Raw genomic sequence first — 26,011 nt, 5'->3', positions numbered from 1 at the left:
TTTTGCGTACCATTGCAATAGATTTGGGTTCCCTTGCAATAAGTTTTGCGTGCCATTGCAATAGATTTGGGTTCCCTTGCAATAAGTTTTGCATGCCATTGCAATAGATTTGGGTACCCTTGCAATAAGTTTTTCGTGCCATTGCAATAGATTTGGGTTCCCGTGCAATAGATTTGTGTTCCCTTGCAATACGTTTTGCGTGCCACTGCAATAGATTTTGGTACCCTTGCAATATGTTTTGCGTGCCATTGCAATAGATTTGGGTTCCCTTAAAATAAGTTTTGTGAGCCTTTGCAATAGATTTGGGTACCCTTGCAATAAGTTTTGCGTGCTATTGCAATAGGTTTGGGTTCCCTTGCAATAAGTTTTGCATGCCACTGCAATAGATTTGGGTACCCTTGCAATAAGTTTTGCGAGCCATTGCAATAGATTTGTGTTCCCTTGCAATAAGTTTTGCGTGCCATTGCAATAGATTTGGGTACCCTTGCAATAAGTTTTGCGTGCCATTGCAATAGATTTGTGTACCCTTGCAATATGTTTTGCGTGCCATTGCAATAGATTTGGGTTCCCTTGCAATACATTTTGCGTGCCATTGCAATACGTTTTGCATGCCATTGCAATACGTTTTGCGTGCCATTGCAATAGATTTGTGTTCCCTTGCAATACGTTTCGAGTGCCATTGCAATACGTTTTACGTGCCATTGCAATAGATTTGGGTTCCCTTGCAATACGTTTTGCGTGCCATTGCAATAGATTTTGGTACCCTTGCAATATATTTTCCCTTGCAATTTGCGTGCCATTGCAATAGATTTTGGTTCCCTTGCAATAAGTTTTGGGTGCCAATTGCAATAGATTTGGGTACCCTTGCAATAAGTTTTGCATGCCATTGCAATACGTTTTGCACACCATTGCAATAGATTTGGGTACCCTTGCAATTCATTTTGCATGCCATTGCAATAGATTTGTGTACCCTTGCAATACGTTTTGCGTGACATTGCAATAGATTTGGGTTCCCTTGCAATTCATTTTGCGTGCCATTGCAATAGATTTGGGTTCCCTTGCAATAAGTTTTCGTGCCATTGCAATAGATTTGGGTTCCCTTGCAATAAGTTTTGCATGCCATTGCAATAGATTTGGGTTCCCTTGCAATACGTTTTGTGTGCCATTGCAATAGATTTGGGTTCCCTTGCAATTAGTTTTGCGTGCCATTGCAATAGATTTGGGTACCCTTGCAATAAGTTTTGCGTGCCATTGCAATAGATTTGGGTTCCCTTGCAATACGTTTTGCGTGCCATTGCAATAGATTTGGGTTCCCTTGCAATTAATTTTGCGTGCCATTACAATAGATTTGGGTACCCTTGCAATAAGTTTTGGGTTCCCTTGCAATAAGTTTTGCATGCCATTGCAATAGATTTGGGTTCCCTTGCAATACGTTTTGCGTGCCATTGCAATAGATTTGTGTTCCCTTGCAATTAATTTTGCGTGCCATTGCAATAGATTTGGGTACCCTTGCAATAAGTTTTGGGTTCCCTTGCAATAAGTTTTGCATGCCATTGCAATAGATTTGTGTACCCTTGCAATATGTTTTGCGCGCCATTGCAATAGATTTGGGTTCCCTTGCAATAAGTTTTGCGTGCCATTACAATAGATTTGGGTTCCCATGCAATAAGTTTTGCGTGCCATTGCAATAGATTTGGGTTCCCTTGCAATAAGTTTTGCGTACCATTGCAATAGATTTGGGTTCCCTTGCAATAAGTTTTGTGTGCCATTGCAATAGATTTGGGTTCCCTTGCAATTAGTTTTGCATGCCATTGCAATAGATTTGGGTACCCTTGCAATAAGTTTTTCGTGCCATTGCAATAGATTTGGGTTCCCGTGCAATAGATTTGTGTTCCCTTGCAATACGTTTTGAGTGCCATTGCAATACGTTTTGCGTGCCATTGCAATACGTTTTGCGTGCCATTGCAATAGATTTGTGTTCCCTTGCAATACGTTTTGCGTGCCACTGCAAAAGATTTTGGTACCCTTGCAATATGTTTTCCCTTGCAATTTGCGTGCCATTGCAATAGATTTGGGTTCCCTTGCAATAAGTTTTGCATGCCATTGCAATAGATTTGTGTACCCCTGCAATAAGTTTTGCATGCCATTGCAATAGATTTGGGTTCCCTTGCAATAAGTTTTGCATGCCATTGCAATAGATTTGTGTACCCTTGCAATACGTTTTGCGTGCCATTGCAATAGATTTGGGTTCCCTTGCAATAAGTTTTGGGTTCCCTTGCAATAAGTTTTGCATGCCATTGCAGTAGATTTGTGTACCCTTGCAATATATTTTGCGTGCCATTGCAATAGATTTATGTTCCCTTGCAATTAGTTCCCCTTCTGTCGCTCTCTCCACGTTGTGTCAGAGAAGCGACACTAGGGGTCTCTCTTGAGCGCCGATATTCACCTCTGTACTATGAAAAAAAGGCCAATGAGAGTTGGCAACCAGTATTTGCATGTCCGCCCCGGACATCACGGGTATTTAAGCGGCGCAAATCACGGAGTTCATTCAGAAAATTTCTACGGAGCCGATGGTCGTGTCTGCAACTGCTACGTGTACACACCGAGTTCCTGTTATCCCTCTGCTGCATGCTGTTGGATTCTACGGCGCACAACAGCGGCTTTCTCCTGTTTGCACGGCTGTGCATTCCTGCCCTAGAGCATCAACAGTGCAGATTTAAAAACTCTCACAAGTTTTTTCCTAAAAGAGTGATTTTATTTAAAAGAGTAATTTCCTTTAAAAGAGCAAAACACAGCGGCGTTGAATGTCCTTTTAAGGACGCATCTTTATAAAGATGCCCTTCCGCCCCTGTGTTGTTCCTGGATGCGGTAGAGTGCTCTTCCGACGGCTCACACCAAGGCTGCGTTTGTGGATGGTTCATGTTCTCACTGCGAGAACATGACCATGACAACGTTGCGGTCGCGGCTTGCTTACAACCGTAAGCAAGCCACTCCAGCCGCCCCCTGTGTCGCTCCTTCTTCCCACGCGATTGAGGGCGATGCGGCTGGCGATGGAGGCGATTTGGGGATGGCAGCGGGTGCAGCTCCGCCGGTGCAGCTCGCCGGATGCGCCCCTCGGACCACCAGCGCCCGACACGCTCGTTGATTCCGCCCGTGCTTTCGAGGTAGCGGTGACTCGCCTCACAGCCAGTCGGCCGACCCTCTTGCGATGGAAGCCGATGAGCTTCGCCGCGGCATCGGGGCGGGTTATCTGATGCTGAGGACTCCCCTGGGCTGCGGCTTTGGGCCTGCGCCCAGGCTGAGGCCGGCAGCACAGATGACGGACATGCTTTCCCAGGCAGCCGACAGCGTGGGCTTGGATTGGAACCCTCCATCCTCCCCACAACCATCACGGCTCGACGACTGGTTCCTGGGGTCTGGGCACCGCTCACAGCCTCGCCCCCCCGGTCCCATTTTTCCCGGAAGTATATGACGAGCTGATGTCTTCGTGGAGAGCACCCCTCTCCACTCGTCACATCGCCACAGGCTCGTCCGCCCTCGCCACCCTCGATGGCGGAGCGCGCCATGGGTACGAGGCGATTCCCCAGGTGGATAGGGCGGTTGCGATCCATCTATGCCCCTGTACCCCTACCACCTGGCGAGGTCGCCCTGTACTCCCTTCCCGGACCTGTAGAGCAACCTCCTCGCTGACAGCGAAGGCCTACAGCGCCACCGGAAGCGCCGCTTCCGCCCTGCATGCCATGGCTCTCCTGCAGGTCCACCAAGCCAAGGCACAGGGGGTGGCCCTGATCCTGACACGCTGCAGGAACTGCGCTCAGCGACCGACCTCGCCCTGAGAGCGACGAAGGTCACAGCGCAAGCGCTCAGGCAGGCGATGGCCACGCTAGTGGTCCAGGAACATCAACTGTGGCTGAACATGGTCGAGATGCGTGAAGCTGACAAGACTCGCTTCCTCAACGCCCCTGTCTCCCAGTTCGGCCTCTTCGGCGACACCGTCGAGGACTTTGCCCAGCAGTTCTCCATGGTGAAGAAGCAGGCGGAGGCCATCTCTCACATCATGCCTGCGCCGCAAGCCTGCCGCCACGGCCCATGCCCGTCTGCTCGCCGAGGCGTCCTCCCGTGACCAGAAGGCAAGCTCCTGCTCCGCCTCAACCCGGGCCCAGCTCTCAGCCCCAGCGTCGAGCAGAGGAAGCGCACGCCCCTGTCTCACAGACCCCCTCGAGGACCGGAAGGCTCCCAGGCTCCTGAGACAACGCACCCAGAGCCCAAGACATTAGCTCTGGAGGTGGTAAGACCGCTCCGTCCCGGTGGAGGGCGGGAGGAGAATCCTTTGTTTTTCATTTGCCGCACCCCTAACACGGGCTGCGGTACCCAAATTCTCAATAAAAGAGCTATTTCCTTTGTCTCTGGGGCACATGGCCCGCAAATGCCGTTCTCACGGCACTCTGCTTTCAGGCCTCAACAGTCCCGGCTCCATGGACGCGGTGTCCCCGCCTTCAGCACCACGACTGTTCCTCGGTTGAATTTATTCTCAGCACTAGAGCCTCGGGACGCCACGTTGCCTCCCGACGCCGCGTTACCTATTCCGCACCGCTGCGAAGCCCCTCCGGGTACGTCCAAAAAACCCGTCCCCTTGGTGCCCCTAGCACGGAGTTTAGAGGCGTGGCTTTCACTGCCCAACCCGTCACACTGGCTGCACCGGACCATTCAACTCGGTTGCGTAATTCAGTTTGCCAGGTCTCCGCCCCCCTTCGTGGGCATACATTTTTCCGCAGTACACGGCCAACATGCCCTCTCCCTGCGCGAAGAAATCGCCTCCCTCTTATTAAAGGACGTGATAGAGCCTGTCCCTCCAACCGAAATGAAGGGTTTCTACAGCCCTTACTTCATTGTACCCAAGAAAGGCGGCAGCTTACGACCAATCTTGGACCTGCGAGTTCTCAATCGGACCTTGTCCAAACTCCCGTTCAAAATGCTCACCCAGAAACAAATTCTATCTGGCGTCCGGCATCTAGATTGGTTCGCACAGGGGGTGGCCCTGATCCTGACACGCTGCAGGAACTGCGCTCAGCGACCGACCTCGCCCTGAGAGCGACGAAGGTCACAGCGCAAGCGCTCAGGCAGGCGATGGCCACGCTAGTGGTCCAGGAACATCAACTGTGGCTGAACATGGTCGAGATGCGTGAAGCTGACAAGACTCGCTTCCTCAACGCCCCTGTCTCCCAGTTCGGCCTCTTCGGCGACACCGTCGAGGACTTTGCCCAGCAGTTCTCCATGGTGAAGAAGCAGACGGAGGCCATCTCTCACATCATGCCTCGCCGCAAGCCTGCCGCCACGGCCCATGCCCCGTCTGCTCGCCGAGGCGTCCTCCCGTGACCAGAAGGCAAGCTCCTGCTCCGCCTCAACCCGGGCCCAGCTCTCAGCCCCAGCGTCCGAGCAGGGAAGCGCACGCCCCTGTCTCACAGACCCCCTCGAGGACCCGGAAGGCTCCCAGAGCTCCTGAGACAACGCACCCAGAGCCCAAGACATTAGCTCTGGAGGTGGTAAGACCGCTCCGTCCCCGGTGGAGGGCGGGAGGAGAATCCTTTGTTTTTTCATTTGCCGCACCCCCTAACACGGGCTGCGGTACCCAAATTCTCAATAAAAGAGCTATTTCCTTTGTCTCTGGGGCACATGGCCCGCAAATGCCGTTCTCCACGGCACTCTGCTTTCAGGCCTCAACAGTCCCGGCTCCATGGACGCGGTGTCCCGCCTTCAGCACCACGACTGTTCCTCGGTTGAATTTATTCTCAGCACTAGAGCCTCGGGGCGCCACGTTGCCTCCCGGCCGCGTTACCTATTCCGCACCGCTGCGAAGCCCCTCCGGGTACGTCCAAAAAACCCGTCCCCTTGGTGCCCCTAGCACGGAGTTTAGAGGCGTGGCTTTCACTGCCCAACCCGTCACACTGGCTGCACCGGACCATTCAACTCGGTTGCGTAATTCAGTTTGCCAGGTCTCCGCCCCCCTTCGTGGGCATACATTTTTCCGCAGTACACGGCCAACATGCCCTCTCCCTGCGCGAAGAAATCGCCTCCCTCTTATTAAAGGACGTGATAGAGCCTGTCCCTCCAACCGAAATGAAGGGTTTCTACAGCCCTTACTTCATTGTACCCAAGAAAGGCGGCAGCTTACGACCAATCTTGGACCTGCGAGTTCTCAATCGGACCTTGTCCAAACTCCCGTTCAAAATGCTCACCCAGAAACAAATTCTATCTGGCGTCCGGCATCTAGATTGGTTCGCAGCGGTAGACCTGAAAGACGCGTACTTCCACGTCTCAATTCGCCTTCGACACCGCCCCTTCCTAAGGTTCGCGTTTGACGGCCAGGCGTATCAGTTCAAAGTCCTCCCCTTCGGCCTGTCTCTGTCCCCCCGCGTCTTCACGAATGTCGCAGAGGCAGCTCTTGCCCCGCTCCGAGAAGCCGGCATACGCATACTCAATTACCTCGACGACTGGCTCATACTGGCCCACTCCCGAGAGTTACTATGTGCACACAGAGACCAGGTGCTCAGCCACCTCAGCCGTTTGGGGTTTCAGGTCAACTGGGAAAAGAGCAAGCTCTCCCCAGTCCAGAGCATCTCTTTTCTCGGTCTGGAGTTAGACTCAGTCCCAATGACAGCACGTCTCTCCAACGAGCATTCTCAGTCAGTGCTGAAATGCCTCGCTTCCTTCAAGCCAGGCGCCGTGGTCCCGCTAAAACGTTTCCAACAGCTCCTGGGGCATATGGCATCCTCCGCGGCGGCCACGCCGCTGGGGTTGATGCATATGAGACCACTTCAGCACTGGCTTCGGGCTCGAGTCCCGAGACGAGCATGGCGCCGCGGCACGCACAACATAAATGTTACCTCTGCCTGCCGCCAAACCTTCAAACCCTGGACAGACCTCTGCTTCCTAAGGGCAGAAGTACCCTTGCAGCAGGTGTCCCGATGCATTCTGGTCACAACCGACGCCTCCAAATTGGGATGGGGCAGCCCCCCGCAGGCCGGTGGAACCGAGGCCCACTGCGCTGGCACATCAACTGCCTAGAGCTGCTGGCTGTTTTTCTGGCCCTGCAGAAGTTTCTTCTGTTAATTCGGAACAAACACGTCCTAGTCAGGACAGACAGCACCACGGTCGTAGCCTACATAAACCGCCAAGGCGGAGTACGCTCCCTCCACTTGTCACAGCTCACCCGTCGTCTCCTCCTTTGGAGTCAGCAGCGACTGGAGTCACTGCACGCCACTCACATCCCCGGCAACCTCAATGTGATAGCGGACGCGCTGTCAAGACAAAGCTTGCCTGGTGGAGAGTGGAGGCTCCACCCCCAGTCAGTCCAGCTGATTTGGGACCGGTTCGGCAAGGCTCAGGTAGACCTGTTTGCCTCCCAAGAAACCTCCCACTGCCCGCACTGGTATGCCCGGACAGAGGCTCCCCTCGGGGCAGACGCGTTGGCACACAGCTGGCCTCTTGAGGGCTGCGCAAGTACGCATTCCCCCAGTGAGCCTTCTTGCACAGGTGCTATGCAAGGTCAGGGAGGACGAGGAGCAAGTCATTCTGGTAGCCCCTTACTGGCCTACCCGGACTTGGTTTGCGGACCTCACGCTCCTCACGACAGCCCCTCCCTGGCGAATTCCCTGAGGAAGGGCCTTCTTTCTCAGGGGCCGGGGCACGCTCTGGCACCCGCACCCAGCCCTCTGGAACCTCCACGTCTGGCCCTTGGATGGGATCGCGGAAGATCTAGCCGACCTACCACTGACTGTCATAGATACAATCAATCAAGCCAGAGCCCCTCTACCAGGCATCTCACGCTCTAAAGTGGCGTCTGTTAGCGGACTAGTGTTCTTCCGAGGCGAAGACCGCAGAAGTCGCGCAGTTAGGTCAGTGCTCATGTTTCTTCAGGAGAGGCTGGAGAGGAGGCTGTCCCCTCCACCCTCAAGGTGTATGTCGCCCTACTCGCTGACCCACCACGACTACGATAGATGGCAAGTCTCTTGGTAAGCACGACTTAATCGTCAGTTTCCTAAAAGGTGCCTGGAGGATAACTCCCTCCCGGCCTAACCTGTTCCCCTCCTGGGATCTCTCGGTCATCCTTACGGGACTCCAGAGACCCCCCTTCGAGCCGCTTGACTAAGCTGGACTCAGGGCCCTCTCTCTCAAGACTGCCCTGCTGATCGCGCTCGCTTCCATCAAGAGGGTCGGGGACCTGCATGCGTTCTCTGTTAGCGACGCTTGCCTGGAGTTCGGTCCGGCAGATACTTTCATGATCCTAAGACCGCGACCGGGCTATGTGCCCAAGGTTCCTACCACGCCCTTCAGGGATCAGGTGGAGAACCTGCAAGCGCTGCCCCGGGAGGAGGCAGACCCAGCCCTTTCACTGCTGTGTCCAGTACGTGCTTTACGTATTTATCTGGACCACACACAGAGCACCAGACGCTCTGAGCAGCTCTTCGTCTGCTTTGGGGGACAGCAGAAAGGGAAAGTTGTCTCCAAGCAGAGACTCGCCTACTGTGTTGTCGACACCATTTCACACCCAGGCCGTGCCCCCCCTTGCGGGTCCGAGCTCACTCCACCAGGAGTGTTGCGTCCTCATGGGCACTGGCTAGGGGCACTGCCCTAGCAGACATTTGTAGAGCAGCGGGCTGGGCAACACCTAACACTTTTGCGAGATTCTACAATCTCCGGGATGAGTCAGTATCGTCCTGTGTTTTCTCAGGTACCGAGCCCGTAGAACTCGGTGGCACGCCCACGATCTGACCGGGTGACTCACTTGCACCTAGTGCCCTTCCCCCTAACCAGGGGAAACAGTGCGCCTTCATTCCCAGGAGATCTCAGGTTTGGGACACTGGTCGATTCCTCCCTAGCCCTTGTGGGTCGCAGTTCAGCGGAGGAACTCGCTGACCCAAACCACTGCGGGTACCGCAAGCTACCCTGTACTGGTATAGGTGCTCCACAGGTAAGGCCTCCTTCGGACTCCCCCTGTGTGTAACACCACGGTTCTGTCCCCTCTGGCGAGCTGACTCCCGTGTTTCCCTTAGGCAGTCATGGCTGCCTCGGCTGCCGTGCTGTATGTTCCCCCCTCTATGAGGCTGGATCCACCACCGCACCGACTTTTCCACATAGGCCCTAAGCAGGCCTCTGATGGTTTTGCCACTTAAACTTGCCTCCCCTCTCGGGTAGGCGTGGCCTCCGCAGGGTCTTCTCCGCCCTGGAGAAGGGCTAAGACCCCCTTCCCTCAATGCGTGTAAGGGCCCCGGCCTTAGTTGCTCTATGCGAGAAACATCGAGAGAAAAGAGGCCCAGCCAGGCTTGGCCCGTTCCCAGGTTGGTGGCCAGCACCTTGTTCCCCCCTCCAGGGTAACGATAAGGAATCCTGATGGCTTAAATGGGGCATTGGGGAAGGGTACGTGCATCCTGATACAGTTGGTCGTCCTGCACGTAAGAATACCTGCTCGCTCCTGTATCAGCAGTTCACGTACACGGCTCAGCGCATGGCACTTTTATAAGTGGACCCCTAGTGTCGCTTCTCTGACACAGCGTGGAGAGAGCGACAGAAGGAGAACGTCTAGGTTACGTATGTAACCTCCGTTCCCCTGATGGAGGAACGAGGCGTTGAGTCTCCCCTGCCACGTCGCTGAGCCGAGCCACTGTTGTGGCCGGACCATTTCCGGCTCCTCAGAAAAATCCTGAATGAACTCCCGTATTTGCGACGCTTAAATACCCGTATGTCCGGGGGCGGGACATGCAAATACTGGTTGCCAAATCTCATTGGCCTTTTTTTCATAGTCCAGAGGTGAATATCGGCGCTCAAGAGAGACCCCTAGTGTCGCTTCTCTGACACAACGTCTCGTTCCCTCCATCAGGGAATGGAGGTTACATACGTAACCTAGATGTTTTGCGTGCCATTGCAATAGATTTGTGTTCCCTTGCAATAAGTTTTGCGTGCCATTGCAATAGATTTGGGTTCCCTTGCAATAAGTTTTGCGTGCCATTGCAATAGATTTGGGTTCCCTTGCAATAAGTTTTGCGTGCCATTGCAATAGATTTGGGTTCCCTTGCAATAAGTTTTGCGTGCCATTGCAATAGATTTGGGTTCCCTTGCAATACGTTTTGCGTGCCATTGCAATAGATTTGGGTTCCCTTGCAATACGTTTTGCGTGCCATTGCAATAGATTTGGGTTCCCTTGCAATACGTTTTGCGTGCCATTGCAATAGATTTGGGTTCCCTTGCAATAAGTTTTACGTGCCATTGCAATAGATTTGGGTTCCCTTGCAATAAGTTTTACGTGCCATTGCAATAGATTTGGGTTCCCTTGCAATTAGTTTTACGTGCCATTGCAATAGATTTGGGTTCCCTTGCAATAAGTTTTACGTGCCATTGCAATAGATTTGGGTTCCCTTGCAATAAGTTTTGCGTGCCATTGCAATAGATTTGGGTTCCCTTGCAATAAGTTTTGCGTGCCATTGCAATAGATTTGGGTTCCCTTGCAATACGTTTTGCGTGCCATTGCAATAGATTTGGGTTCCCTTGCAATAAGTTTTGCGTGCCATTGCAACAGATTTGGGTTCCCTTGCAATTAGTTTTGCATGCCATTGCAATAGATTTGGGTTCCCTTGCAATAAGTTTTGCGTGCCATTGCAATAGATTTGGGTTCCCTTGCAATAAGTTTTGCGTGCCATTGCAATAGATTTGGATTCCCTTGCAATAAGTTTTGCGCCATTGCAATAGATTTGGGTTCCCTTGCAATACGTTTTGTGTGCCATTGCAATAGATTTGGGTTCCCTTGCAATAAGTTTTGCGTGCCATTGCAATAGATTTGGGTTCCCTTGCAATAAGTTTTGCGTGCCATTGCAATAGATTTGGGTTCCCTTGCAATAAGTTTTGCGTGCCATTGCAATAGATTTGGGTTCCCTTGCAATTCGTTTTGCGTGCCATTGCAATAGATTTGGGTTCCCTTGCAATAAGTTTTGCGTGCCATTGCAATAGATTTGGGTTCCCTTGCAATAAGTTTTGCGTGCCATTGCAATAGATTTGGGTTCCCTTGCAATAAGTTTTGCGTGCCATTGCAATAGATTTGGGTTCCCTTGCAATACGTTTTGCGTGCCATTGCAATAGATTTGGGTTCCCTTGCAATTAGTTTTGCGTGCCATTGCAATAGATTTGGGTTCCCTTGCAATACGTTTTGCGTGCCATTGCAATAGATTTGGGTTCCCTTGCAATAAGTTTTGCGTGCCATTGCAATAGATTTGGGTTCCCTTGCAATTAGTTTTGCATGCCATTGCAATAGATTTGGGTTCCCTTGCAATAAGTTTTGCGTGCCATTGCAATAGATTTGCTTTAACTAATGATAGATTTTCATGCATAAATTTACGATGGTTTAACTACAGTAACCATGTTTTAAACTTGATATCCATATTAAATACAGTAAAAAAAAAATAGTTTGTTAATGATACCTAATGCATAACCTTATAATAAAGTGCTTCCAATACTGAATACTGTAGTAACCATAATTTGGAAACATATTTTTTATACAGTATTCTGTATCTGTTTAATTACCATGGTTTTACTATAGATTAACCACTGTTAATTTTGTGGTTACTATACTTTTACTTCAAATACCATGTAGTAAAATAAAATAAAAAACCCACAAAATTATGATTTTCATTGCCATAGTTTTTGTTTTCCTGTATTAGATCTATGGTTTTACAAGGAATATCAAGGTTAAAATATATAAGTAAAACCATAGTAAATTGAATATGAGGGCACACAAAACTATTGTGAGGGAACTCAAAATTATTTCAGAGAAAAGATTCCCGCCCTGTCCTCATAGTTCATTATGTTGATAATGTAATTTGTAATGAAAAACAATATGTTGAAAAAATGCATGAGCCATTTTCACAATGTGAAAACTGTTTTTACAGTAAATAAAAACTTAGCCAAACTGTATTTCAGCAGTTAAAATAGCCCTAGCCTAAACTATAAATGTAATTTCTCAACTGTGTTGCACAAAATAACAACTGCTGTGATGACACAGACAATTACAGAAGTAGAGTTAGATGGGGAAGAGTGTAGAAAAGATGACGATGATAGTGACTGTCAGTGTTAAAGAGAGACAGAGAGAATGTAGCGTTTTACAGGGCCATAAACAGAATGTAGTGTTTTACAGGGCCATGATAATCGAAGGTAAGAATGATTCTACAGTTTGTGAATGTGTAGATTATGCTGCCATGGGGGATGCAGACTTCTTAATTGTTTTTGTTGGTTCAAAATTACTGTTATTTAGCATTGTGGAATTTTCTTTGTTCAGTGATTTTGCTGGTATAGATGCTGAAGCTTGTTCAGTGTTTCTTTTAAAAAATATATATTATAAACAGTATTCTAAATAATAATGATGAAAAAACGTTTTCAATTTGTCTGATATAATCTTAATCTTGATCATTATGTCCAGTGTTGTACTTTGGATCTCACCAATGTTGTACAGAAGTTTCAGCAACGATAGAAAGTCAGAGCAAAAATATAAAAAAAATATATTTTTTTGGCTTTTACAAGCAATGACAGAAATAGGGTGAGATGCCATATATATTGTTTTACCATGAACATTACTATCACTAGTGAGATCAGTTATCAAATGTCTCAGTACTATCTCTACTTCCTCTGTGCTCATTGTGAACAAATAAATTCCTCAAACAAGGTACACAATTTTGGTTAATGCATTTGCCCAAAGGTAACTTCTGTGAATTTGTCATTGGATATTCATGTTTTTAATATGCTACATTTAATTGTTATTATTGTCACTACCTATTTTTGGCTTGTCATTGGCACACAGCCAGTCATGCACACTGACTTCCTCTGGTGTGTGTGTTTACCCACAGAGTGAGCATTTCCTTCAAGTCAATTATGTGGTATAACTCACTCAAATAAATGCCGATGTAATGGCATTTAAGAAAATATGACAATGACCCATCATCTCTTCATGATATTTTAATCTGCAATGCGCTTAACACTTTCATTTTTACACACATCATAGCAAACTAATCAAAATGTGCCTTTACACAGAGTTTCTTGGTGGTCCAGGGTTCTTCCTCTGAAGACCAGCTGCTGTGCGTGTCTGTTGAGGATGATGGTGAGCCAGTCAAAGACTTCCCAATCTTTGCCACTGGAGCAGGTACTGAAAAGCAATTTCATCATAATATTAGCCTGTAAGGAAATCAAACAAAATGAGATCTCTTTAACATCCTACTTGTTTCTCTTAGACACCAATAAGATGAATCCTTTAAGCTCTTAGAGTGTTTTTAAAGATTTCCTGTTTCAGTGGCATACCCAAAATTAAAGGCTTATAACTCAATAAAAGAAAGTTAAGTGTTTGGTATCCTTTCAAAGAAAACTTTTCAATTTTTTTAATGATATAGATACACTCTGAGACTCTCAGCTTAAGAAACTGCTGAAAAATCATTAGATTCAAATGATTAGATTTTTTTCCACTTTTTTTATTTGTTTTATATATATATATATATCTGGGTGTAAATAAGGTGGCTCTGAAAAACTGCTTTTGTTTTGTTCCTAGTCATGTCAACTCTATCTGACAAACATTTTGTGTTGATACGGTAAAGCAATCAAAAGTAATAGCATTTCAAAAATAATTGATAACAGTTTCCAAAAACGTCTCCATGTGTCCAACATATTGCCTCTCCAAACAAATAAAACATTATTATTGTACATAAAAACAGTGGTGGCTCAGTGGTTGAGGCTCAGGGTTACTGACCAGAAGGTTGGGGGTTCAAGCCCCAGCACCACCAAGATGCCACTGTTGGGCCCTTGAGCAAGGCCCTTAACCTTATCTGCTCCAGGGGCGCCGTATCATGGCTGACCCTGCACTCTGACCCCAGCTTAGCTGGGATATGTGAAAACTAATACATTTCACTGTATATATGCAAAAAAAACTGTGTGTATAATGTGTGACCAAAATAAAGGATTCTATTCGATTCCAAAAATAAAGGATTCTATTCTATTCTATTCTATATGTCATCATTGAGGGTGTGTTATTTACCTGGCGCATCTCCTGGTGGCCAAATGTAACATTGTATTTTGTGTGGATTATCTAATGATCTTTGCATCCGATTACCTTGTGTGTGGGCTAGTTTGAAAGATAATCTCCTCCTCTAAATTACGCTATTTAATGTTCTGTTTATTTTTCATGAAGTTATAAGCGAAAATGCAGTATAAAAGCAACACCAACATAATTGTCAAAGACATATATTTAGCTATTGTTTGCTATATTTTTATCTGTGAGTAAAACATATAGGCTGGTTGTATTCTACTCTTATTCTATTCTAGATCTTTCCAACAACATATGACACATGGCTATTTGATGAGTTTGATGTTTTTACTGATTACAGGCCTTCCCCGCCTTCTCGACCTGGGAGGGAGACAAGGGGAGGGAAAAACAACTTAAAAAGAGAGGGAAAGGCCAATGCAGAGCGACAGTGTGAGGGAGAGAGACAAAAAATGTACTCGCCGGTTCCCAGACACGCCGATGCTTGGTCCTCGATCAGTGCTCCACTCTCTGGTGGACAACAGCCGCTCCTCCCCAGGCGGACAGGAGCCAGTCCTCCGACCCCTGGTGGACGGAATGCCCCTCCGCATTTCAGTGGCTAGAAGGGAACTCCTCCGCCCCTGGCAGCAGCTCTACCACTCCATGTGGTCGGCAGTGAGCCCCTCCTCCCCTCGCTGATGGCGGCCATCCTTCCGACCCGGCCATGTTTTATCCCTCTCGTCGGCTTGATTAGGGGCTGGGCATGCATCATCCCGGCCCGGACAAGCCCTCGTCCTTGCCACAGGAACACTTCTGATTTGTCTGCAGATTTCAAAGCACAGTTGTGGTTATAATGCCTACATGCATTTGAAAGTAGAGCTTCTAAGCTTTCAAACAATACCTATTTTGTGTTGGTCAAGACTGCAGTTATCAAAATTTTGACGGTTAGTATATTTTCTCACAGCCCGAGCTTAAAGGATTTAATGGAGTGCTTTTATTTTTATCAAATGGAGACTTTTGTTTCAGTATCTTGCTTCTACAATGTTCGTGGGAAAAAAAAGACCCCAATAAACTCACATGTGTGATAGGTCCTGAATAACTCCTATCAACCGGTACTTTTTAGTGAATATCTTACTGAACTGCATGTCATTCATTTAATAATTTCTGACTAGAAATGAACCAAGAATTGTTATTGTTATGTGTAATAAAAAAACCCTTTTAGCTAGAATGGGCTTGCAGGTGGGCCAGGGGCTGCAAGAAAAAATATAATTACCAAAATATTATCAAACTAGTCTTGACTAACATACTGTAAAATAGTTATCATTTTAAAGCTTAGAAGCTGTAATTTTCAATGCATGTTGACATTATGACCAAAACTGAAAGTGCTTTGAAATTTGCAGACAAATCAGAAGTGTTCCATTTTATTAATAGTTATGCACTGTACATATTATTGTAATCAGTAAAAACAGCAATCTCATCAAATAGTAATGTGTCTTATGTTGTTGGAAAACTCTCCAAGAGTAGAACACACTCCTGCCTATTTTTTAACTCACAGACAAAAATAAAGCGAGTAATAGATAAGTATATATCTTTGACATTTATGTTTCATGTGAACAGGTGTTGCTCATATGCTGAGTTTTCCCTTATAACTTCACGAAAAATAAAATGCATAAAATATCACCCATATATACACATATACTAATAATACACATGCATCATTACTTAGAGGAGGTGATTATCTTTCAAACAAGCCACACACAAGGTAATCGGATGCATAGATCATTAGATAAATACCACAAAGCACAATGTACACAGCATCTGGCATCTTGCTGAAAACAAGTTAGCTTTCCTGGATCAGATAACATCATCGGAAATGATGTAGCATCATTGTGTGTGTGTGTGTGTGTGTGTGTGTGTGTGTGTGATGTGAGGTTTCCGGCCAAACAATGTGACCACAAATATGCCAGAGAGACTGGTTAATGGCATCTACATACTTAACACATACCACTGGTACGATAACTTAGGGACAAAGCTGAGCTCTATTGCCAAGTTATCTGTTTGCCAAATGTGTGTGCGGGTATGTTTGTGAGGGGTTGTGTGTGTGGTTAGTACGAAAGAGAGAGACCAGGGTAATAGCACCGAAGCCGGTTTAGCGATCGTGGGAGAGATGGCAACCGTTAGTTTTATCAGAGACGCGGTGAGCATCTCGTAATCCGTCTGCTGCGGTCGTTGGTTCTTTAATGTATAAACTCAGTGTGGTGGTCTCAACCGGGATGGCAGAAATGCACAAACAGCCCAACGTGGTCGTCCGACAACACATCAAATCTCATTTGTGGTAACAGAAAGTTACAGTAATATCATGAGTATTATTATCAGCAATGAGCGGACTCAGTGGTCTGTAAAATGTTCAAGCAATAACCTTGATACACAAGAATAAACACACTATAGTAATCTATCTCTGCCCAGACGTAAACCTCTTACTTGAGTCGCTTGAGAATGCGGGTAGAATGTGTGTTCAGTCATTTGACTCCAACTCGGTTCCTCAAAGCTCGGGAGTTGACAGGAGGCCAATTCCTTGCTCTGTCGGCAGGTGGTACAGTGGCTGATTCTCGGCGGGTTGCCAGAGAAATCAGCGAAGTCGACTCAGTTGAAGAATCTTCTGTCTTCACTTCTGCAGGTAAAAAGGGTGAGAAAAGGGGTCTCCTTCGATCCATTAACGTGCCCAGTGGAATGCGGAGAATCTCCGTCCAGCGAGATGGACAAAGTTCAGTTCCGTATGTTACTTCCTTGGACAACAAGGCTACATCTGGGAGCAGCAGGGCTGCAACTAGATGTGCCGCATATGATCGATCGAAGCAAGCTTAGGACAAATCTCCAGGGTTTTATACTCTCGATGACATCATTGTTGAGGGACTCACTCTGTCGTGCGTTTCATCCAATAGGAGTTGAGAGTTCGATCCTTCAGAATTTCACACCTAGGTGTAAAGTGAGCAAGGCTTGATGGGATCTGTAGTCTGTTTTGGATCCCTTTGTTTGATTTTGGCTTTGTTGTTGTGTTATTAGGCTTTATGACTGTCCGTAGGCCTGCCTTTATCTCCTATCTGAGCACAAAAGGCCAAATACCATCCTACATCTGCTGTGGGTGAACAGCAAACAACTGTTAACAGTACTCGGTTATATGAGCCGGGTCCCCACTATGGTAGCAGTAACATTCACCAATGTTCACAGAACAAATGAGAACCCAATCTGCTTGTAGCTTTCTCTATATCTGTTGTGTCAAGTGATAGAAAGACTAAGGCCTTCTCAAGACGTACTGCAAATCTTTTTAATCTGTTGCCTTTTAGATGTTAGTCTGAGATTGTTAAATTAGCACTTTGAAACATCCACTGACTTTAAAACAACACATATTTATTCAGTGATCTCATAACCACAAATAACCTGGATTTTATGTTTCTAAATGAAACTTGGTTAGAAAGCAGTTGCAGTACAACAGTCCTCAATGAATCAGCCCCTCCCAATTTTACTTTTATGAGTATCAGCAGAGCTGTTAGGAGAGGTGGAGGAATAGCTGCTCTGTTTAAAGATGTCTTGCAATGCAAGCAAGTGTCACTAGGTGATTACTTGTCATTTGAGTATTTAAATATTGTACTAAAAGGTGCTCCACGCATTCTATTTATAATTATTTATAGGCCTCCAAATTACTCTTCCAGATTTATTGATGATTTTACAGAACTTTTATAAGCAATTTCATGTAAGTTAGTTGAGTTTGACGGAGATCCTGCCTTGTTTTCCCTGTCTTCTTCGAAGTTTTATTTTCGTGGTAAAGGCAAGGAAGATGGCGCCGACACGATGGCACACTGGACAGGACTGGAGGAAGGCAGGTTAATGGTCCTTTAAGTTCTTGCTTAAGCAACACATCAACAGTGTTTCTGATGTGTATGAGCATAGAGCGGTAATAAACCAAAACAGCAGAGATTTCCTGGACCAGAAAAGACACAAACAGGATGGGCAAGCGAACAAACACACCAGGTAACAGATGGCTAGTCACACACACTGGCGCCATTTTGTTTAATTGTTGAAGAAGTACCCAAGTCAAGTTAAGTCATTAGGATCAAGTCAGGTAGAAATACCAATGGTTCACTAGGGTGACCATATTCTGGTTTTCCAAAAAGAGCACAGTTTTTTAAATAGGGTTCAAAACATGAATCCAAACTTTAATACAGTGAAAAAGGAGACTCTGTTAGCATAATATAAATATGTATAAATAAATACAAATTTCCAACATTCTTTTGAATGTCCATGTACTAAAATAAAATATTTGATGCCATATTTGATGCCATGAGTGTATCTTAATTTACTATTAATATTATTTTTAATGGCAATGGAAAATGAATCAATGTGATAACAATTTTAACTGGTCGCAAAAAGTAGTCAGTTAATTTACCCAATAAACTTTCACGTTTCAGTGACGCTTTATGCTTCGCTAAGCTAATGTGTGCTTTTAAATCACTTGCATCTTAATTTGCAACTGACACATAAGTGCCAGCTTTACATGTTATACATTCTGCTTCCCACGGATATCGACCTGGATGAAAGCATGGGAATTTTTTATACAAATCTTCTGTAAATTTGCATTTCTGTCTGGGCATTGTTTCCACTCAGGTGTCATTTGCTTCTACTGTCAAGCAACTGTTTGATGCCGAACACAACAATGTTTTGCGGGTTTGCGGAGAGATTGACAGGCAGGAATTTGGCCAATAGTTGCTACAAGCCTCTTATAAATTGACTAATTTGTGTGCGAGAAGGCGGGACTTACAAAGAGGGGTTAAAGCAATGCAAATATGCGTGCACACACAATTAAGTATTAGACCAGATGCACATCATAATGCAACTAAAGCCGAATCATGGACATTTTCGCAAATCTTTTTTATTCATTTTAATAATTTCAACTTTTTTTAATGTGTATTGTATTCATTTTTATTCTTATTTTATGAAATTGTTTATGTATATTGTGTTTTCATTATAATTTTTATGTAAAGCACTTTGAATTCCCACTGTGTATTAAATGTGCTATATAAATAAACTTGCCTAGCCTTGCCCAAGTCTTTTAGATGCTTTGTCTATGATAGTATGCTCTGTGCATTTATTTGAAAAAATATGAAGTAGCTTAAATGTAGCAAGCTACTTTTGATGTATATATAGCTTGTAGTGTAACTTGCTACTTTCTCTGAAGTGTAGCTTTTCGCTTAGCTTAACAATTTTTCTGTAGTTGGTAGCTTAGCTTGCTAAATTTTTTAAGTAGTTTGCCCAGCACTGTTGACTGCTTTGTCATATCATCATAAAATATTACTCAGTTACAGTTTGTATGATTGGAAACAAAAGAAAAGCAGATTTTCGAAACCACCTTATTTTCACCCTGAGTTATAATGTCAAATCAGAAAAGTAAATTTTATGCTCAAGTTGTTTTTTTGTTTTTTTTGTGATTCTTCAGCAGTTTCTGCTACAGAATGTATCGTGATCTACTCTTTATCATTAACAAATGTGAAAGTTTCTCTACAATTATACCAAACACTTTTTCTCGATTTAAACGTTTTTTTATTTTGGGTATTCCACTGAAACAGTAAATCTTTAAAAACACCCTCAGAGTTTAAGGCTCGTGAGACTTAAATCAGAGTAAATACTTGATGGTTGTTTATATGAAAATGTGTTATAAATGATAAACATTATGAGTTTTGCTGTACTTAGTGGTTGTGGCAGGGCGGAGGGCGGGCCGGGTCGTGATTCCTCAGAGAGGGATAGAGGTCGACTGGAGACTGCAGTGGGATAGAGAGATAGAATTACGGGCAGCTGCCCTGTATGTGTTTGTGTGTGTCTTTTTATTTAATTAAATATTATTTATATTGGCAAGCCGGTTCTCGCCTTCTCCTTGCCCATCTAAACCCCCTTTACACTGCACATGCAAGAACCAATGCCCTTATGCCATCAATGATGTTGGCGCACCATTTTTTAATTGAAGACATAAACTTTGGTGCACAGGACAATTGTCAGTCAATAACAAAAATTTGTGTCATCATATGGCTTCAGAAAACATAGCACACATGTCATATGGACTTGCATGATAATACTATAGTGCTTCTCGTCCTTTTTGAAACTTGACAGATGTGGTCACTGTTAGCTGTCATTGCATGGCAAGAGTTGCTTTATGATTCAGCAAAACTTCCTCTCCACAATGTCAATAATCTCTGCACAGATGTTTGTTCTCTGTTTGTGCATGCACTAAAGTGCACTGGTCAAATTCACACCATGAACCCCCCAGCCTTCCTGTTTCCTCATTACATGTGTGTTTTTTAAGTTCATGACTAGTTTCTCTGTATTACTCGCAGGGTTGGTCTGACTCACTAGTTGACTTCTCTTCTTTATTTCACAGCTGTTCGGCTGATAGCATCTCACCTGGTGTTCCCAGATCTCTTTCAACTGCTGAATTTCTACACTCTGAGCAGGCAAGCATGAGTTCTTTTTATTCACCTGCTACTGATAATTACCACATCTGTTTTACAGATAATAGGACCACTTTTATATTTCATTGTTTTGCTTACAAAACAGCTACAGTACAATACAGTGATGGCATTACATATTTTGTTTTATTACACAACTCTCTAGATTACTTATTATGTCTGTAGAATCACATTTAACTGTCAAATATTTTTGTATGATGACTGTATAATTGTCCCAGGCAAGTTATTTCCTCCATAAATGTACTACTGTCATAAATGTCTCTCATCTTATATTAATCCATGGTCTCAAATCAATATTTTGTGTCTATTTATTTATTTAGTGAGAAGTCAGTAGTAAGAGGGATAACAGTTAGCCAGTCATTATCACAAAATAAACCCCTTCAGTATGATACAAGACTGTCCTGATCACTCTAAAGGGGTTTATTTGGCAATAATTATGATTGATAGTACGTTAACCCTTTACGTACATTAATTACCATAACCATATGCATGTACCATACAATTTACATAGTAAACCTATTCAATTACATTTATTTGTAAAGTGCTTTTCACAATACATGTTTTCCAAAAGCAGCTTTATGCAGAATAGTGCCTTACAAACCCCCCAGTGAGTTAGCCAAAGGCAACAGTGGAAAAACTTAGATGGCTCATTCTATAATTGGGGGTACATTACATGTCAACAAAAAAGTACAAAAACGTAATGGTTACTTTCATAACCTCCATTCACTGATGGAGGGAACGAGACATTGTATCGATGTAGTGACACTAGGAGTTACTCTTGAGAGCCCGAACACCTCCCATTCTTTGAGAAATGGCCAATGAGAATTGGTGAATTCTCTATATCGGACATACGAGTATAAAAAGAGCAGCAATGCAACTTTTGTGCATCCACTCTCCGCTGAGCGTTGCCTGCCACAACAGCACATTCTTTCTTTGGCACGATGAAGTAAGGGCTGTAGAACCCTTTCCCCATCTCGGCTGGAGAGATAGGCTCTATCGTGCCCTTGCAAATAAGGATCACGATCTCCGCACGCAGGGTGGCGCCGTTCTCACCCTGCACCGAATTGAAGCGGATGCCGCTGAACCGGGGCGGGCGCCTGGCAAACTGAATCGTGTTGCCGAGTCAGATATTCCTGGCCAGCCACCGCAACGGGTTGGAAAGCGTTAGCTTTTTTTGTTAACTATTGGTTTTAGTTCATATATTTCTTCAATGTAACAAATCTACTAGTTGCAAAGCTTATGCCTTAAACACCTTATTGATATTATAAGCGAAACAATGTTTTCCCTAGTGAGTTTGTCAACTATGTTACAACAAACTGCATGCCATTAAAGTCACTGATTAAATGATACACTTCAAGTGACAGACATAATTAAGGGTTATTTTGTCTATCTGCCATATGTGCAGTAATTATTTTTAAATAATTTTAAGAATTTTATGTTTTTGCAGATATTCATTTGATATTTTCAGAATGGTCACTAGTGACAGACAGGCACGGATTTAGAAAGCAGAGGCCCCTGGGCACAAAATCTTGGAGGCTCACACAGCATCTTAATTTTTAGAAACAGTAAAAGGAAGCTGTGGGTTTTTCTTTAGTTTAAAACAAAACCACTTTCTCCAACTCCATTTCTTGTGATGTTAACTGTGACAGCAAGGGAGATCTATAAATATCTATAAACCAAAAGATAAAATGGAAACTATCACATAACAAAATCAACCGAATTTATTGCAATAAAGCAGATTAAAATCTATGAAAACACAGCCTAATAACATAACTAAGAATAACTACAGTCATGTTTGTACAGTCTGTCAAAATCGAACTAGCTTCCCACAGTGACCACAATTTTAGGGTGTACGTAAAAATACGTCCTCTTTTTCCCGGACATGTCCTCTTTTTCGGACCTTAAAAATGCATCCGGCCGGGATTTCTAAATTTGCGCAAATTTCCGGGATTCGGCTGTAGTTGCATTATGATGTGCATCTGGTCTAATACTTTATTGTGAGTGTGCGCATGTTTGCATTACTTTAACCCCTCTTTGTAAGTCCCGCCTTCTCGCACAGCAATTGGTCAATTATAAGAGGCTTGCAGCAACTGTTGGCCAAATTCCTGCCTGTCAATCTCTCCGCGAACGCACGAAGTGCTTTTGTGTTCGGCATTAAACAGTCATTGTTGCCAACTTAGCGACTTTGTCGCTATTTTTAGCGACTTTTCAGACCCCTTTAGCGACATTTTTTCAAAAAAGCGACTAGCGACAAATCTAGCGACTTTTTGGACAAACCTTAGCAACTTTCCAAATTCCAAATATCGCCAGTACTGCAAGCGTGAGGTCTTACTTCCCCGCTGCATCTGCTCTGTTCAGTGAGCGGCTGAGAGGAGCAGCACATTCCGTTGACTGCACGCCAGCGGACATAGACATGAATGAGCTGCGCATGTGCACGCTGTGTTAGCAGGAACCAATCAGTGATCACATATCAGCTGCCTTCTCCTTTGTTTTAATTCAAAACATTTAATTTGACCGTTTTTCGGCTATATACTTATATAAAAACAGTATGAGCACGGTTTAGGGGAGATAACCGTTATTATAAACTGAAGTAGGCTACAGTACCGACAAATTAGGCAGAATGCAAATACGACGCGATTACGTCATTAATATGCTAATGACGCATGACGTCATCTGGCGACATTTAGCTACTTTTCGAGCAGGCTTTAGCTACTTTCCATTGAAAATAGTTGGCAACACTGTAAACAGTTGCTTTACATTAGCAGCAAATGACACCTGAGTGGAAACAATGCCCAAAGAAAAGTGCAAATTTACAGAAGATTTGCACAAAAAATTCCTGTGCTTTCGTCCAGGTCGAGATCCGTATAAGCAGAATGTATGACATGAAAAGATGGCACTTATGTGTCAGATGCAAATTAAGATGCAAGTGATTTAGAAGCACACATTCGCTCAATGAAGCATATTGGTCCAGCAAAAGGTGAAAGTTCATCAGGTTAATTAACGGACTACTTTTTCTGACCAGGTAAAATTGTTTTCACATTGCTTCATTTTCCATGGCCATTCAAATTAATAGTAATATTAAATGAAGGTACACTATGGCATCAAATATTTTATTTTAGTACATGGACATTCAAAAGAGTGTTGGAAATTGTTATATACATGTTACATGTTATGTTATGCTAATAGATTGTCTTTTTCACTGTATTAAAGTTTACATTCATTGTAACACTGTTTTGAACCCTTTAACCCCTGACAGAAAAAGACGAAAGATATAGGCTACTTTTAAAACAGTATGTGAAATATTACGTGAAAGTACCCTGAACTAGAGAATAACTCCCACATATTATGCATTGATAAGCCTAGACCGCGTCTGGTCATAAAAACGAAGTCAACATTAATACAATAACGTTACATGATTTAAAATGTCGATCCGGGCATCTATAATAATCAGGGTTTTTAATAAGGGGAAAAGTAATAGATAGAATTACATTTTGAGGCAGTCAAACTGATGTACATTAACCTACCCGTCACCGCCATTTTTTAATCCATGTTGTTTGTTTTTTCGATGTCCTCAATTCTCTTTCTACCGCCGGTCTTGTCGCTATCAACAGTTTTCGCGGTAACCTGACTCATTGTCATCATCAGACACAGCCAAAAAACTGATCATGATACTTTTTTGTGTGCAAATAAATTATTAACACACATACACAAACACACACTCATTAATTAATTTTATTTTAATTTAAGTTTAAATAAAAACATTTTTTAAAAAAGGATGAGGCCACACAGTTGGGTCTTGGAGGCCCCCTACTGGTCGGAGGCCCTCCGGCCTTGATAGAAACATTTTTAATCATAAATCTACCTTAAATATCATTTTTAAGTTTTAAGAGATGATATGCAAAACTCAACCTTTGTGGATGTAAAATATACTTTGAAGGATATCAGAAGCAGCATTCTTGTTATTTGCAATGTAAAAAAAAGTCTACTGTAACACAGTTGGCAGTGAAAGGGTCATAGTTTAAAAAGCAATATCCTGCTTTTTTCACAAAATACAATGACACCATTTACATAAGAAGATTTGTTTTAACTTGCAAAACAATATCTAGTTAATTTTGGCAAATTGATTAAATGTCCCTTAATCCCTTATCATCATGATTCACATGCATGCACGCACGTACACACGTACACACATGCAAGAGGGCACACACATCCTCACTGTCCTCTGACACATACAGGCTTAAATTAGGATCAATGGAAAATAATTCATTATCATCAGTGGACACAGTAGGGTCACATTAACTATGTTACCCAAGAGTTGACCCTATAGGGTACTTAGTTGACATGTAACATCGTTGACGTTCCTCCATTTTGACTCATAATTTAAGTGGTACGCCTTCCCTGGCAAACCACATATAAATGTCTTGATCAGGTTAACCTAAAAATTTTATATATATTTTAGTTAAAATCATAAAAATATTGCAAACCATAACATAGTTGACAGTCAATACTCCTTGAAAATATGCTATTGTAGTTAAAATATTGAAGAAAATGAAAGGACACACCATTGTGTGTTCAAAATGTCCCCACAGAGGAACATATATATTATATTGACTTTAAAAATGTTAATTCATTATTTTGAACTGAAGACCCACTCACTTCCAAAACAAGGAATTTTTCTTGGTGACAAGTTTCCAGTGCACAACAATACAAAACAGCAACAAGACTATTTTATAAAAATAAATAAATAAATACAAATAAAATAGAAATTAAAGTATATATAGAATACACAATACAACAATATATATGTATATATACAATATATATACACTACTGGTCAAAAGTTTTGAAATTTATTTTTTTCTCCACATTTTAGAATAATAGTAAAGTCATCAAAACTATGGAATAGCATAAATGGAACTATGGAAATTATGTTGTGACTAAAAAATAAATCAAAACTGTGTTATATTTTAGCATCTTCAAAGTAGTCACCCGTTGCCTACAATTTGCAGACATTTACTCTTGACATTTTCTCAACCAACTTCTTGAGGTATCATCTTGGGATGATTTTTAAACCGTATTGAAGGAGTTCCCATTTATGTTGGGCACTTATTGGCTTCTTTTCTTTATTGTTTGGTCCAAGTCATCCATTTTATTTATTTTTTATTACATTTTAGTTTTGTAATGAAATAAATTAATATAGTGGCACAATTATATTTTTGTCTACAAAACTAATTTCAAACATTTAAACATACACCTTCAGATCAAAACATTTTTAAGATCATGAGAAACATTTCAGTCAAGTGTTTAAAAACTTTGACTGGAAGTGTGTGTGTGTGTGTGTGTGTGTGTGTGTATGTATATATATGTGTGTGTGTGTGTGTGTGTGTGTGTATGTATGTATGTATGTATGTGTATATATATATATATATATATATATATATATATATAT

General features: G+C 43.7%; 1 protein-coding gene across 2 annotated transcripts in view; it reads left to right on the top strand.

Annotated features, from left to right (window-relative positions):
* LOC127629871 (ras and Rab interactor 2-like) overlaps positions 1-26,011 on the top strand; it is a 58,200-nt gene that overhangs the window by 11,349 nt on the left and 20,840 nt on the right. The window contains exons 4-5 of one of the 2 annotated variants that reach the window (XM_052107152.1): positions 13,072-13,180; positions 20,475-20,547. In XM_052107152.1, coding sequence (XP_051963112.1) covers positions 13,072-13,180; positions 20,475-20,547 — 182 coding nt within the window. The remainder of the gene's footprint in view (positions 1-13,071; positions 13,181-20,474; positions 20,548-26,011) is intronic. The other variant, XM_052107153.1, reaches the window with a different exon arrangement.

The sequence above is a fragment of the Xyrauchen texanus genome, chromosome 36, assembly GCF_025860055.1.
Source record: "Xyrauchen texanus isolate HMW12.3.18 chromosome 36, RBS_HiC_50CHRs, whole genome shotgun sequence".
Classification (NCBI taxonomy): Eukaryota; Metazoa; Chordata; class Actinopteri; order Cypriniformes; family Catostomidae; genus Xyrauchen; species Xyrauchen texanus.
The sequence above is the reverse complement of the archived record's forward strand: the minus strand, read 5'-3'. Positions and strand labels throughout refer to the sequence as shown.